Consider the following 17202-nt stretch of genomic DNA (forward strand, 5'->3'; position numbering starts at 1 on the left):
TAAATAATATTGTTTTTTGAATACTAAATCGTCAATTCACAATCGTTTCCATTAATCACTAAATTGTTATTGGCTTTTTTTTATTTTCTATGACATAGCAGCGACGGTAGCGGCTTCTAGCAAGAAGTCTTATCGATAAATAAATATTAAATTAATTTTATTTGGTTAAAAAAGAAAAAAAAATGATTAGAAATTAATAAATATCAATCGAACAATGCTCATTCATTAACACTGATAAATATATAGGCACACTGTTTAATACAGATAAATATAAATAATTAATGACAAATGCTCGTTAAGTAAATTTAACGGATCATAATAATGACGTTCACCTCTCCTATTCGTTGGAAAATTATTTCCAAAATAAAAATTTTTTAATTTTAATTTAACTTAAGAGGCACCGGTACTTTTCCGAAAAGCATACATTAGGGCGATTTTTAAATACAGGATTTTAGTTTACTTTTGATATCTTTCCATCAGAATCCTTTTTCAAAAATGTACGACCGCAATTCCAACCACAAATGTGTTAGCTTTTAACAGAAAATAGATTTGGTTGTAACAATTTGACCAGCTCTGAGAACAATGAGCAGTTTATGAAAATTTCATGAAACTGCTCACTTTTCTCAGAGCTGATCAAACGACTACAACCAAAACTAATTTTTATTTAAAGCTAGCAGATTCGTGGTCGGAATTGCGGTCGTACATTTTTCAAAAAGGATTCTGATGAAAAGATATTAACAAAAATGAAATACGAAACACGCAAATGTAGGCTACAATTTTAGCTAAGTGCCGGTGCCTCTTAAACGAGTAAAAAATGACAAATTATATAGTCGAACGTATGACGCCTAATGAACGGAATATAGTTTCGGGAAAAAAAAAACAAAACTGTCTCGGTAACTAAATGGATCTTGCTTAGGTTTTTGATTTTAATCGAAACCGAACCCATTTCTCGCACATAGACTTACCTTACAAGCACATTGTGTACATTGACTGGACAGATCACTAAAACTCTGACCAGATGCGTATGTATGGCCCTTGTATGTGCAAGTTTTTCCTGAAGTACTATTTGTTGGGCCTCTACACGGGTCGTCCTCGCATCGTTGACAACAGTCCCCTGACGTTAACGGTAAAGGATTATCACAAGTTAACGGAGGACATTCTAACTTCCAGCAGTCGAATTCACCGTACTGTAAAATGGCGGTAAGAAAAACGTATTTTGAATCGAAATCCGAAGTCCGCCGTATCCGAACGAAAAGATCACACTTACCAAACACTCACACGTTTGGCATTGATATATCCATTGCTCTCCACTCTTAAATACTACATTTTTCAATTCCTGATGCTGGCACGACTGAAATAGGGAATCATTTCAAGTTGTAAGTAAAGTAGTCTGATAGAGCGCGACAAACGACGTCACTGCACTCCTAAACACTTATCACTTTAACTCACCCATTTTGGATCACATTGAGGACAGCACATATCTCGCCCGCTGCTACCCGTCCATGTTGAACAGTTGCATTGCTGATCTTCGCACGAAATAACACCTTTACGACACGTACATATCTTACATGGTTGATTGCGAGGAAAAACTCGATCTCCGTCCTTGATTTCGGCGTCTTCGAACATACAACCTGCATAGAACAAGCATCATTTGAATTCGTGATCATCATCAGATCGTCATTTCGAAAATGCCTACTTAAACGACACGATGGATCGTCGGCTGAACATTCACATTCGAAATGTCCTTCCGTATTCACGCATTTCGCCGTCGGATGGCAACTGTGAGTATTGTAGTAGCATTCGTTGATGTCACGGCATTCGTTGCCATGCGTTTCATAGCCTGGTTTACATTTACAATAAGACCAGCCAGGCATATTAACACACACGGCGGAATCGTTACACGTTCCTAGTGGGAAGATAAATGAAACGGAAGGGTGAGTGAATGAACTATTAGAATTTTTTCGATAAGTCTCATACTTAGACCAGTTGCGCATTCGTCCAAATCTTGTTCGCATGAATTACCAACAAAACCATAACAGGTACAAACACCTGGTGACGAGCAGTGTCCCCCATTTAAGCATGGCTGTTCACAATAAGCTGAAAATGAACGAATGAGCATCCAGATATGCACATACATTGATCAAATGGTCAAACGTACGTTCACAGTAGGTTCCGTTTCCCTTGTAGCCATCCTTACAGTAGCACTCATAAGAACCTTGCGTGTTCGTGCATACAGCATTTTTGTCACATTGATGTTGGCCAGTTAAGCATTCGTTTACTTCGGCACAATTGAATTTGTCCACCTGCCGATAGCCGGGCAAACACTCACATACGTATCCACCTTCGATGTTAATACATTTGGTGTTTAGGTGACAGTGGTTTCCATTTACTCCACCCTTTTGAGCACATTCATCGATGTCTGAAATTTTATTATTTCGCATTTAGACCAACGATAAGATGGACATTTTTGTGTTACACAAAACAGTGCAAGAAACTACAAAACATATTTGGGAAGACGAAAATGTAACAAAATAAATGAAAAATTTTATGCATGAAGATTGCAAGTTACTTGACAATGAAATTGAAATTTGGAAATAAAATTTTTTGTTTTACGCGCCCTGACGAGATTTGAACCCCAGACCTCTTGCGTATGAAGCAAGCGTTCTACGTATCAAACCACAGGACTGTTCAGTCCTGTGGTTTGATACGTAGAACGCTTGCTTCATACGCAAGAGGTCTGGGGTTCAAATCTCGTCAGGGCGCGTAAAACAAAAAATTTTATTTCCAAATTTCAATTTCATTGTCAAGTAACTTGCAATCTTCATGCATAAAATATTATTTCAATGTTCGGAACACCACCGAAGCAATACAACATTCAAAATATAAATGAAAAATGTTTCTACATTTGTATTTAATGTTTATTAGGAGTCACCATCGCCTTAGTCTGTACATTAGTAATCTACGTTTTAGATAAGTATCAAGCTGTAGAGACCACACCACCTTCATAATCTCCATGGAAACATTCAAACGATTTTTATAAATGATGATTAACTTAGACTTCAAACGATGAGGAGAGTCTCCCAATCAATAAAAATTGACAAACGGAAAGAAGACGATAAATTGCAGTTCGAACGAAAGTCCGGTTTCTTACCAAGGAAATGAAATTTTAGGCGACTCAAATTTTTCTTACCCTTCCTAAGTATTTCTTTAGCGACAAGATCTCGGACAAAACTGCGTTTCTGAGACTTTGTTGTTTTCAGAATTGAGACTTTTACTTTTTGATACTCAGTCCAAGACTTATACTATCAACAGCTGTAAGGGGTCATCTTTGAAGAGTTGAATGCACAGATTAGGAGGAATTAGGGGAAAATGTCTAAAATCAGAAAGGAATCCGAAGGAGGAAAGTAAATTATGTTTTTTTAAGTACTTACCTACTAGGGAGGTTACATTATTTAAGATAATTTCCGAAATTCTGTTCAATTAAACAGAAGTTGGAAAATTCAATGATGGACGTCAGGCTAACTTCGTTTATGGTCAAACTAAAAGTCTTCATCGATTAATGCGTTAGGTCATTATCACTGTATTTTACACGACAGCGTGTAGATCGTGTAGACGCTCTCGCACTACCTCAGGAAGGATGGTAAACTTGATTTTCTTACCGACATCGTGTAAAAAATGGTTCAATACTGATAAGGCACTGTTGATAAATTACGTCAGGATTTTAAAGATCCGCCCCTGTCATGCTATTTTCAAACAGATGTTTGGATCGTCACGCAAATCCTATACCCCAATACCCCATCCTACCCTGTTGCCTTACTAAATTCATGAACGATTCAAGTTGCGTTCTCGAATGGTCGATGACCTCAGTTGAACAAATTTCAGACCAAAAGTCCACTTTTACTCTTTAAAGAATAGCTATCGTTGTAAAACCAATATTTTGTGTTTCCCTTTCTATCTACTTACATTGTTCACTTCATAGCTGCAATTCGGTAATTTTTATGAATTTTTCTCTCTGAAAAAGATTCCTGCAATCCAGCTGTTCGATTTCTTGGGATGCGTATAAAATGGACACTCAAAAGAGATTTGCACTAATACGAAGACACTCAGAAAAACGTCTCTGTTTTTCCCTCGAAATCAACCAAGGTGTGGTTAAATGAATTTTAATTGAGCATTTGGATACACTTTCGATATTTTCGTGCAGCTGACTTATAAAACTCGGAACCCTGAAACTGATTGAAAACTGGTTGGGGTTGCAATTGGTGGTGGTTGGAATTTTTATAGCAATGGTCCTCTGAGTGCAAAGGAAGTGGGTGGAGATAGGCCAAGTTAAAAAAAACATGTTTTCAAAGGGTCGTGGATACTTGAGGGATGAAGGTTCTGTAGTAGTAGACGGACATTACCTCTACCAATATCCAAAAAAATAATTTTTCAAACACTCTCTCTGTAGAATGGATGGGCTAGGTTCCACTGCCACCGATGTTGCGGATGAAAATAAAATAAAAAAATTATGGAACCTTGGTCAGGGCTCCGAGCCGAAAACATCGAAAAATCAAAAGTGCCTCCAAAAGCTCCATTAAAGTTCATTCAACCGCACCGTGAACGGATTGTTGATGCGAGACTTTAATGTGTCAGACATATTTCACTCCTTTCTATATCTAATTGAAACTACCAAATAATACAAACGAAATCAAAAAATGGGACACAGAAACACTATCAGTGCAAACAAAATACACAAAAAACTTTTTTAAAACAAAACAAATGTCTACAAATCGAATCAAACTTACCCGAGCAAAAAAACCCATCTCCTTGGAAGCCCGGATGACAGGTACACATGTACTTGGTGTTAAGATTAAGACACGTAGCATTAGTATGACATGCGTGACCCTTTGAGCAATAGTCTTCCCCTGATGATGCATGTATGATTTTTGCACAAGAAAGTTTCAGGCATAGATGATGATGATAGGACGAAGTAGTTTAGAGGATGTTGGTTTTTTATGATTTTGTTTTTAGTCACATAAGCGTAGATGAATAGGATTTTTGGTTTTGTTTTTTGTGTAAGCATAGGAAAGAAGAAAAAGTTATTTATTGTTAGTGTGGTAAAATTATTTGTCGGGTTAGTAATTTGTTTTAATTAACAATCAGTCGTAAAAAAGTAATAAAAATGAAAGCAAGAGAGATATAAAAAAATGATACGAAAAAAGCTTTTAAAAATTTATGGAATGTTTGGAAGTTATTGTTAAAAAAAAGCCTTAAAGCAACAAAATTGTATTAAAAATGGAACAAAAAATATTTATCCAAATGTTCAATTCAGACGAGTTTATTAATCACAAAGGAAAACATTCAGTTTTTGGAATAAAAATAAAAATAAAATGAAAAAAAAAGTAAAACAAAAGAAAAAACATTCAAATATTGAATGAAACAAATGAATTTTCCGTTTTTGGATAAAAAAGTGATATATTTTACTCAACAAAAAAAAATTATTATTTATAAACAATTAAGCTTTCTCGTAGGTAAATGTTAAAACACAAATACCAAGTACAGTGAAACCCGAACAATTTTTTTTTCGAAACAATTGTTTGTTTGCTTTTATTCGCGTCAAATTGACTTTCATCGGGAAAATGTCTAATTGCAAAAAAAAATTGTGTGACAATAATTATATTGTTCGATGACCGGGATGCGCGCGGTGTCGTTTCACTTATTTATGTGGATTTAATTTATCTCATTTAAAAAATTATTATTTTTTTGCTGCTCTGGATTTTTTTTTTGTTCGCTCTCTGTTTAGTTCATAAATTCATTAGATTTATCATTGGGTCATCTCAACACAGGTTTCACTGAATTTATTTGATCCAAATACTCGTAATTATCACCTGGACAGTACGGGCAACATTCTCCTGGTGTTTTCTTTTGCTGTTCCGGTGGACATTTCAGATCTGTACAAAAATTCAGACACGCCATATTGCCATCCTTACACGTACAATCGGAGCAACCGATCCGCTTCTTTTCACCATCGTCGTATTCAGTTCCATTTATGTAGCATTTTTCTAAACGAAACAGACAAATTTTTAGCAATGGGACGCACTTTATATCGATTGATGGATTTACTTTTACACTGTGGACAGCATTCCCCTACCACAGGTTGTGGATTTTTACATTTCGGCACACCGCAATTCATTGGTCCACACTTTATATCACCTTGATGACATTTGCACGTAGTACACTCAACATTCCACTCTTCACCATCATTCCTTATCACATTATCTATCTTACACGATTTTTTACAGTCACATGATTCAAGTCGCTGCACTCGCTCCTCTGCATCCACTAGCTGATAGAAAGAACAGAATTTTAATTAATATTTGTGATCGGCGGACGGGTCGTATTGTGGTTACATTTACCCTTTGTTTTAAATCAATTAAGTTATTTTGTAATGAAACTATTGCATCTTGAAGAAGGCTAAATTGTGCACACGTAGGACATGATTGTTCTATGTGCGGGCACTGTTTTAAATATCCGTAAGGTCCTGGTATAATATGGGCCTCTTCAATATCACCCTGAAATAAAAATGGAAAAAATGTCTTGATTTACATGTCCGTTGAAAGCAGTACGACAGAACATTAAAGCTATTTCCTAAATTGATATAGTCATTGAACCGGACGAAGGAGAACAGTTTATAACCGAACGGAGTTCTCTTTAATTGGAATAGAATTTAAGAGAAAAACGGTATATAGTACCACTTCAGACAAAAGTTCAATTTACGAGCCTTGGGGCGTCTTGTATCCGCAATCGTCTTGTTCGAATAAAATGGAAAATCTTCGCGCTGATGTAATTTTACATGTAGGAACAGTGACTGCTAAAAACAATCAATTAAAGGACGGTACTAATCAATACTAAGGACATAAAAATGTTTTATGTTCATTACAACATTAAATCAAATGACACACTCGAGGCTGCTGCAGTAGTGAGTCGATATATCATCCCAATCAATCCATATTGAATTTTTAATTTAGTTAATTTAGCAAAACGATTTCGTCATAAAATAAGGAAACAGCAGTCTTTACGCCTCCAATATACCTTTGTATATAGAATCTTTGTAGAGAAGGATTGCTTTGAAAAACAGCCGACCGAATTCGGACTCATTTTCCGTTAGACTGTATTTGCATGTACTTCCGTGCAAATGGAGTCTTATTAGGTTTACAATTCATCCGCACTGAGTGCAGTTAGCATCTTCAACCGAAAAAGACTGAGAAATTACACTTTTCCTACAGAAATTTCTCGAGGTACATGAAATGTACATGGTCGTGAGGGGTGGCATTAGAAAGGTAATTTAATCTTCTTTCGGGGCAAAAAGGGTCTTATTGGGGTTTGGAGGCACCTACGATGAAATATGAGAAGTTCATATGTTTAAGTGCTCATATTTCATCGTAGATACTACCAAACTTCCGTAAGAATCCAAGCGCCCTGAAACAACTTAAAATATCCTTTCTAATGACACCCCACACAACCATGTACGTTTCGTGTATCTCGAGAAATTTCTGTAAGAAAAGTGTAAGTTTTCAGTCATTTTTGGTTCAAAACTTCAACTACACAGATCTCAGTGCGGATGAAATTTAAACCCAATAAGACCCTATTTTCCCTGGAAGTACATGCAATTACCTTTTTAATGACACCTCACACGACTTTGTAGGGCTCGTGCAATTGGAGAATTTTCAGTAAGAAAAGTGAATGCTTTTGATTTTTCATCACCTTGCAAGAGCCACACAAGCTTCGAAGATTTTTTTAAGTGGTTTTGGCTTCTAGGGTAGAATACCTTTCGAATACCCTTTCACTGGAAATTGGTCCGATTTCGGTCGGCCATTTTTCAAAAGAATCCCTCAGAAGGAAAACGCCTGAATGTGACATTATGTTCCAGTTTTTTGATTAAAGCTTCCGCAAACGATAAATCCATATAATTAACGATAAATTGTTTTGTGTTCATTGCATTACAGAACAACATACCGTCAAATCATAGATAATTAATCTAAAATTGGATGCTTTTGACATTTTGAGTGTTTGATGATACGGTTGAAATTGGGTTAGATCGGACGAAAATTAAATAATTCATTCGGACATGTGTCGCTATACACCGCTGGTCGATTGACCACATAGCTGTGTTTATTTCAATGTTTACTCTATCAGTGAATTTGTTTAAGGGAACACGCTCATTTAATTTATTGGTCAAAGGGATAATCAGTACCGACGACAATACACACATTTGACTATTTGATTTCCGATTGTGATCTGAATAACTACCGTCAACTCGTATAATCACGGTTTTTTGAAGGGAAAATAAAAAAGACTTTTTGATAAATTGAATGATATAAAATTAGTTCACTCACCTTAAACGGAAACTGGCTTTCTAAATCTCTTTGTCCAACAAACAATTTCATACTGGAAGCACTAAAATTTCTATCTGGCATATAATGTATCACTCGTCTATATAATGGATGGCAGTCAATTAATAGTTGAATTTCGGTTCCACTTACTGAAAGTGCAACCTTGTGCCATGTATAATCAGCTAAACGATACGAAAATTCTTCTTCGTGAAACATTGTAATACCATTCGATGTTGTTTGAAAATGAAATCTGATTTGATCTTTTCGGCCGCTTGATTGAAGTTCTAAATACCTGACAATATTTACTTACTCATATGGCTGAAGATATTTTATGTTATGTGGCTATCGCTTCGACAAGGTTTACCTATTTTCGCCGTGTGAGAATGATATGATCGTTCCAATGTTTAATTGTTCCTGTCGCACGGTGGCAGTAAATGTGAAATCTGCAGATCGTCGTATGTATTCGGCCGCCCGTTGGTATGTGACCATAGGAAGCACAAGATTTCGTTTTTTCATGTCACTGCCTTGAAATAAAATCTTGGTGTTAATGAAGAAACTATTGATTTCGGAATAAAAGTAAATAAATTTTGTTGTTGGCTTGCGGCTAGAAAATGTGTCATTACGTCTCGTCTCAAAGTCGCATCTTCCGTTCACAGCACAACAAAGTACTGTATTATCTTGCCTCCCACACGCCTCAACAAAAAAAATGTCCCAGCAAGACAGTAATGTACTATAATCGCTTCACAGAAATATAAAAAAATGGCCAAAAAAATCAATTTTATTTCCTGCCCGATGCGAAAGTTACCCATTACATAGCAGTTTATCCCCTCCGAAAATGATCCATTACATGAAGCATATTTTCGGTTCATTTCGCATAGGACAAACAATAAATTACGTAATTACGTAATCAATTAATTCGAAAGCAACATTGTGATACTAGCAAACACCCGCATGTGTTTTTGAGCAACTTGCTTCGAAAAATATTTTTCAAAAAATTGTTGTTTGTATATCTCGCCTTCGGCTCGGATAGAAACTTATCCTAATGTCAGTTACCGAAGTTATTTTCACAGCAACCAATGTAGTCTCTACTATTCTTCAACGTTATGTACAATTATCGCGAATGTCAAATTCAAAGACATCCCCTACCCCTAGTCTGCTTCAGTGAAATTTCGGAAATGCTTTCTCTTATTCTATGTTCGTTGGAAATAAAATTTAATTGCTACCTCTGCCGCAGTATTACAAGCAAAATAATTAGTTCTAACAGCGAACCATTCTACCTTCACATTAAATTCAAATTTTGGATATAACAATTTCCTTGAATAAATTATTTAAAATTTAATAACCCAAGAAGTAGTTGAAGGTTTCTATAAAATTCACCGTTGCAATGGACAGTTAGGGCTTGAATTGACCTTGAGAAAAGTTCGTTTTTTTTGCAACCAAATTTTAATTTGCAATAAATTATGGCTTGTGAAATCCAAACTCTTTCAGCCTTTTTTTTTAAACAAAAAACCAAACGATTTCCTATACCTTTCAACTTCAATGAATTGCAGAACGAAGAGGAAATCGTTGAAGGTTTCTTTTCTGCCAATTATAATATCCGAAGAGTTACAATGGTATCGATAAAGTTTAATTGAAATCACATTTTTTAACTCAGCGATCATTTCATGTGCCGATCTGTAGCCGAGTTGTTATATTGAATCATCGATAAAATTTATTGAAGTGATCAATTGAAAGAAGACTAATTGTTGTTGACTCAATTAAATAGAAAGTTCAAGGAGTCTAACTTTATACTTGTTCAGGCCAATATTGTAATTATACAGTAAAAGAGTAAGAATTAAGAATTCAATAAAACTAAACATTGACAAGCTTTCAGAAACAAGTCTTAATGCACAGCATAGTGAAACAAGTTTAGATCGTTTAGTGAATTATATAAATGGATGTAGGATGTTAAGAGTAAGGTTCACTGGTACAATACACGATTCCCCAGTGAAATTTTTTTTAGTGAGACTTCTAAAAAACCTAAATCGAACGAATTCAGACTTCTCAGTTCTCAGTTTCATACAAAATTTTCCTCACTGTGAGAAGTCTGAATTCGATCGATTTAGTCCTTGTGAGAACTTTTTTTATCGAGATGTGACGACAATTCCGTGGGTGTTTTTTTTGATAGATATGAACACCTTTCATAATTTGATGAAAACCGATTAAATAATTGGTTACGTGAAAAGTAATAAGAATTCCAAATATTGCCTGAACTTTGACCTTTTAAAAACAAAAAAATGATTCTAATTTTATGGAAAAAAACTGCGACCACTGAATTTTCATCGAATTAATTGACCAATGAAGCCATTCATAGACATGATTGACATGATTTGAGAAATATGAAATTTCGGCAGCACTAACATTAATCAATTAGTTATTAATCATTCAGAAAAAAAACGTTGAAATATATATCGATATTGCTGCCCAAACAACAAAATATTAATTGCCATTAGAAAGCAGTTCAGCATCATAAAGATTCAAATTTCTACAGTGCAGAGTCGTAAATTTTGAGAAGGCCCGCCAGGGAGAAACTGAAAAATCGTTTAATGTAATCGTGCAGTTAGCAGAACATATCCACTAAAGTCATGGCTGAATTGCCACTATCCACACCATTCATACTAGATTTAACTATGCAGAAGTACTTTCTATATTATTCAAATTGGAAATCTATGTCGAGTGATCTGAATGGTCTGAGTTTTAGATCTTGAGGTCAAGGTTGAGAAATGGCAACTTACACATGAATGAAAGTGACGTGATAGGATTGTGTATGGAAGTTACAGTTAGATAAATCTAAAAGGACACGATCTGTTCATATGGCTTAGTTTGGATACTTTCCGAAAAGTAGACACTGATCAGTCCATTAGTTTCATAACTTTTACTGGTATACCTGGTTACGGATCTGATTCCATTTAGTCAGTACCTATTGTAAAACTATCTCAGAGGGAAGACTTATCACCTGATTTATGTACACCAATTACCTTTTAACACTTTTAGCCAGAGGACCTCAACAAATAACCTATTGAAACTAATTTGTCAATTATGGTGAGATCAACTGTTGTACGTATTTTAATAGCGCACTTTAGCGCCGTTTATTACAATCTAAATGTTTATTAATTTTATGTATACACAACTTACGTATAATATTAATATATCATTTAAATGAGACTATATACATGTCATATAATAATACCGGCATCATACTGGTTCTAATAATAAATATCGTTCGTTAAGCCAACATTACTTTTGTAAAATATAATTATTATTTATATTGAGTATTTAAAAACTAGGAGTGTACTTGTCAAAAATGTCTTAAATAAACTTAGTTATTTGTTTGAAAGCTTAATGAAGTTGATGAGCTTCTCTCGAAGTGCGTTTGCATTTTATATTTTAATTATGGTCTGGTATTTCTACCTTTCGCGTTCGTTTTTTCGAAAAAGAAAAAAAATTAATAAATTTGTGTCATATTGCTGGAGATTAAGAAATTCATTGATTTGATTGGTTTTTACGTATGTACAGAGAATTTAATCTGACAGTCTATATCACTGCAACTGAATGGTCTGCATTGGCGACACATCACTATCGCTACGTGCAATAGTAACAGAAACTAACAAAAGCAAAAAATAAGTCGACAGACGAAAGAAATACGCGACATGAACAACTTTGAGGTGAATTTACATCATACTTTCAAAAGTTTTAATCCCAATCGTTGTAATAAATGTTAGATAAAGATTGCAAGATGGGATAATTGTTTATGTAGGTGGCAAAGGATGGCAAAAGAGAATAGATTAAGGTTAGCCCGTTTAGTTTGTGTTTATTCCGTAGATGGAAGCACGGGTTTTCAGGTGGTATAATGTACCAATCCACGTGTACCAACTTGTAAAAACAAAAAATCAAAACCAACTGCTGACCAGAGAAACGATCTGTTATCAATTCTCTGCCGCTGACCGGTGGCGATTTGCTTGACGAACGAATAAATAGAGAAATAATTCCTTACTTTATTTTATCTTGGATATTGGTTGGAATTTTAGGGTGAATTCTTTGATGACTTTTAAGGGTTTTGAAAGTTCTAGGGACATTTTTAAGATTTAAATAATTTCTATGAATGTGATGAATTTCTTCGAACGTTACACAATGGTTTTTCGATTTTTGAAAAGATTTTCGACATCTTTTATAATTTGGGAGTTATTGTGCTTTGTAATTGATTCCACAAGAATTTTGTTGAACCAATGAAAATCTAGATTTTTCTTTTCTGGATTTGGTTAGACACGCGAAAATACTAAAAAATATAAAATCTAGATCTTCATTTGTTAAACAAATTTTGTGTGGAATCATTTACAAACCTCAACAACTCTTAAAACAGAAAACATGTCGAATTTTACTTTTCGCTCCCTGTAACTGATTTCTTACATTTTTCCGCTCCTTGATTTCCTACATTTTTATTTTTCAGATAGAGTTAGTTCCACCACTTCGCAAAAATCTTTAGTCTTTTCCCTATTGCACATATTTAGCGAACAGTTTCTCTTGAGTGCGACAGAGGTCTGGATTGTTGAAAATTTAAAAAGATGAGTTCGTTCTCCCATTTAACTACCACTGGTTGGTAATGGGTTTTCATCTTGTTCTTCACCGGTCATTTAAACGAACTTTTGAATACTTTAACCTTAGATACAGATTGCAGAACATTTAACACAGTTAACGAGCAGTGAAAAATGTAAAAACCAATTTTCCGCTAATTAATGTCGACCAATGTTCGCACAGTTAATGGATATTCAATTGTTTATAGATTTTCACTCACTTCGGCGTTGTATTGTAAAAGCAATTTACTTTGAAAAGTACTTTACTTTCAAATTCGATAAAGAAATTAGAGTTGAACGACATTGACAGCAAATTCTACTAAAAAGGCGTAGAATGGACATATCGGCTTATAACTGCATTATTACATCTTAGACTATTAACAATTGTACGAAATACGTTCTGGTTAAATTTATACTTTTTATATCTTAATATGCACACTGACTGCCACATATGGCTGGAGGGCTAGCCATAAAAATTATTAACATATTTTCCAAGTAACTAACTTATAAATTCGTAAAATTAAAATCCATAAAAATTGAACTTTACATGAAGCTCGACATTGTGCACTAAAGCAATAAAATGTGCATTTGCTGTTACAGAAATTACGATCGAAAATTTACCACTGCTTCTTGTATTGTTGTAGCATTACATCATCCATTTTCAGTTAAATTAGTCGGAAGGGTTGAAAGTAACTCGAATAACATGTGTAAATGCAAAACAATTGTCGTATGGTTTACGGTATAGAAACGAAATAACTGTTAAATGTTGGGGAAAAAAATCAGAACGGATTTATGGAAAATGTAATAGCCTCTGAGCTAAACCTGTAGAAACGAAAAAAAACTATTCATACAATTCATGTAACACTGCAATGGAATGAAGAAACAATGGAAAAAGTTGTTATAATTTAAGATTCAACTTTTCACATAACTGCCTTGGCTGACATAATATTTTTATGCAGACATTAAACTTAGCTGTTTAGACGTGATGTTTGCAACTTTTTGAATAAAAATACTTTTACTAAATAAGCAGGGGTATGGAGTTCCCACTCTAATAGCGGTTCGCTCTCGATAATGTCTGTTCTGTCACTAAAAATACAGACCAATTTTTTGCCGATTACGCATTAATAAATGAAGCGCATGGATATGGTAAATAAAAGTCAATTTTCACCCGGGTGAAAATGAAGATCTCAAAACCCCGAAATACGTGGTCTCACGTCTCAAAAGACAATAGATTTCAGACTGTTAGACCACGTATTTCGAGCCTTTGAGACCTACGTTTTTTACCAGGACAGTCTTGTATCTTAGATATCTTACACAAACTTATACAGCTCTTAGGGACGATCTTCTGGTAAATCAACTTACAGAGATAGAAACAAATTACCAGACGGGACGCAAAAACCAACGTAAGAAGCTAAAGATTGAAGTTTATACATGCTCACTCTGCCTATTAAGACTTTTGCTAAGTCACTCAGCCCGATACGTATAATTAACTCATTGCCTTTAGCTTTTATTCTGAGGTGAAAGTCCTAATGTTACAATTTCCCCAAGTACTTTGAACGCATCTACCATAGACAATGCCAATGCGATAGATCAACAGATTTTGGTTTAAAGAATACCGGAAAATTGCCTTATGCCACTCAGCATCATGCAAAATTTGCAAACTTTAGACGCCTCTGAGGCATAAAACGTTGTATGAATCTAGGTGTAAAGTACTTTCGAAGGCTCACGATGCTTAGCCTGCGACCTCTTGTCATAATTCTACATCTAGAGCCTAATAAAGTACTTCGCACTCGATGTCATAAATAACTGTTATACAGCTCAGCATCATAATATGCAAAATTTGCTCATTTTAGATGCCACTGTTGCATAAATTATTATATGAATCTCGATGTCGTTATAGTTATTTTGCCGTATTTTGCTTACTAGTTAGTAAATAGGGGGTTTGCGGGTGTGTTGCTGAACTCGCTTCGCTCGTATTCGCAATCACTAGATGTGAGATTAATTAACTAGTTAGCAGAATAGCTATGTTCCATAATGTCTTAGGAGCCATTCACACAAAATATAATGGAATAGAATTGATTGTCTTAATCTCTCTCCGCCCTTAGAAGTGTGCGTACTTTGTGAAGACCACTTATCACATATAATTTTTAAAAAAATCGAAAACACAAGCCCAACCACCCTCTTTCTTCGAAAAAAATGACCCGTAGCATGAAATTCATAACAGTGTCTGTGCATTTCTTCGTAATATATTGCATGATGTTGTAAAGGTGATTCAAAGAAGAAGAAAAAATAGATGAGAAACTTACTGAGACGATAAGCGTATTTCATCGTGAAGCCCTGTGTTATCTGTGTGACGCCGAGGTACTGCGAATGGTTATTGTGGAGGTTGAGCGCTTCTAGAAGATCTATGCCAGGTTCCAAAGCGCTCGCTGTAAAGAAAAAACAAAACAAATGTAAATAAGTTGTAAAAAGCACACTTAAGCTAAGTATAATTTATATAATTCGAAGTATAGTCAGTTGAAGCTTCAACATAAATTATTCAAGAATATAAATCCATTATCTGTGGCAATTAATCTATTTCCCAAAGATAATAAAACAGGAAAACTCATGAATATTGTGCCAATTTAACATAAAGCGAAACACATAGGCATATCCTGTCTCACTGGAAGACGTTTTTCGCGATGGTTATTGCGGCTGGTATCCGAGCATATATATAAAAATTAAACAAGGCGAATAACTGATGTAAAGAATTCATTAAACATTTTATGAAACGCTAACGCACATACAATACATGGCATTAAAAATACCACCGCCACACGACTATGCTTGTTTTCCATTTATTTATTTATTTCTGGTGCATGTTTTTCTTGGTGGGCCCCATAAATTCGAATATATACGTACACAATCCCCCAAATGAACTAGAACCACTTTAATATTAAAAAATTCATGAACAATATCCTATTGATCAAATAATATTTTATATAAATTCGTTGCTGAAGTATATTGTAAGTAAAGTTAGATGATGGTGATGGCATTATACGACGATTCGACGGTTCTCCTTACGTGATACGTATATGTATATAACAGACAATTTCTGTAAATGCAAGCCTATCTATTTGATCAATAAATTACCTGCCCTTTTTACCGATTTCAATGGCATCCCTTCACCAAATAAATGTATGAATTAGTGATTAGTTATACTATACCCTTACCCCAATCTGTCTATACACAACAACAGTTTGTTGTGTCATGTACACCTATCAATCCATTTACTGTCGCAGTGTTTACGGCCTAAACACCGAAATTACAGTAACATATTTTCAACTGTCCAGTGAGCTAACATGAAAAATTAACGAATAATTAGAGACGAATTAACGAAAACTAAGAATTTTTGTAATTTTGTGGTTGCAATGCAGTGAAATGACGCCGAGAGTGTATAGAAGTAGAAGGTGGAACTGAATGGCTCTTATTTTATTGTGAAAATTGTAATATCGTTTTTACTTTAAAAAGAAATTTACATTTTTATTTCGTTCTGTTTATACAGAAACATATATCATCCGTCTGGTATGAACCTAGCCACACAAAAAAAAACTCTTAAAAAAAAAGAAGTACGAAAACTATATACCTTATGTGTTATCATTGCGTGCTGTTGTTTTTATTCTGTTTACCAATTCATGAGTAAATAACTTTGAGTAGAAAAATGTGGGTGGCAAGGGAGTGTATTTGGTGTTGTAACAAACGGTAGACGACGAAAAAAAACCTTAGAATTCAAACTTAAAAATAAAGAAAGCAAAAAGAAATCGGTCTCGGTTCGATAAGAAGTAGAAAAACATTCATGGAAAAGCTTTAAAATAAAATTTAAGATTATGAATCACGATAGCTGACCGGTCTTAATCTTATCAAAACAAGTAATTCATTTTGATGGCGTGCTTACACCAAACTTTGGGAATCCATAAGCCATTAGAATTACGTATACATTCACGAAATCTGTAAACTTTTGGCAATGAAATCGGACTTTTTTACATGCATACGTTCTCCCTATGTTACCCATTAATTCAAACACGATGCTTGTCTAATAGAACTAATAAGAACAACTTATTTAAAATATCAGACAGAAATATGAACATTTCTTTATTAACTCTTCAAAGCAATTACTTCTACCTAATGAATACAGTACATGAGATCAAAATTGGCCTGGGAATATTTATAAAATTACAACA

General features: G+C 34.6%; 2 protein-coding genes across 6 annotated transcripts in view; both read right to left on the reverse strand.

The window, feature by feature from the left end:
* LOC119083231 (zinc finger protein 271-like) overlaps positions 1–17202 on the reverse strand; it is a 700255-nt gene that overhangs the window by 41160 nt on the left and 641893 nt on the right. The window lies entirely within an intron of this gene.
* The window catches only part of LOC119083252 (protein kinase C-binding protein NELL1-like), a 59651-nt gene that overhangs the window by 9145 nt on the left and 33304 nt on the right, over positions 1–17202 (reverse strand). For 2 of the 5 annotated variants that reach the window (XM_037192922.1, XM_037192923.1), the window contains exons 2-14: positions 15289–15411; positions 8737–8896; positions 8376–8664; positions 6396–6551; positions 6103–6325; positions 5868–6041; positions 4785–4904; positions 2159–2419; positions 1978–2097; positions 1697–1906; positions 1450–1631; positions 1268–1351; positions 966–1187 (exon numbers count right to left, since the gene is read on the reverse strand). In XM_037192922.1, coding sequence (XP_037048817.1) covers positions 966–1187; positions 1268–1351; positions 1450–1631; positions 1697–1906; positions 1978–2097; positions 2159–2419; positions 4785–4904; positions 5868–6041; positions 6103–6325; positions 6396–6551; positions 8376–8664; positions 8737–8896; positions 15289–15411 — 2324 coding nt within the window. Of the gene's footprint in view, positions 1–965; positions 1188–1267; positions 1352–1449; positions 1632–1696; positions 1907–1977; positions 2098–2158; positions 2420–4784; positions 4905–5867; positions 6042–6102; positions 6326–6395; positions 6552–8375; positions 8665–8736; positions 8897–15288; positions 15412–17202 lie in introns of those variants that run through there. The other 3 variants (XM_037192927.1, XM_037192924.1, XM_037192926.1) reach the window with 3 other exon arrangements.

The sequence above is a fragment of the Bradysia coprophila genome, unplaced genomic scaffold, assembly GCF_014529535.1.
Source record: "Bradysia coprophila strain Holo2 unplaced genomic scaffold, BU_Bcop_v1 contig_583, whole genome shotgun sequence".
In the NCBI taxonomy this organism is placed as follows: Eukaryota; Metazoa; Arthropoda; class Insecta; order Diptera; family Sciaridae; genus Bradysia; species Bradysia coprophila.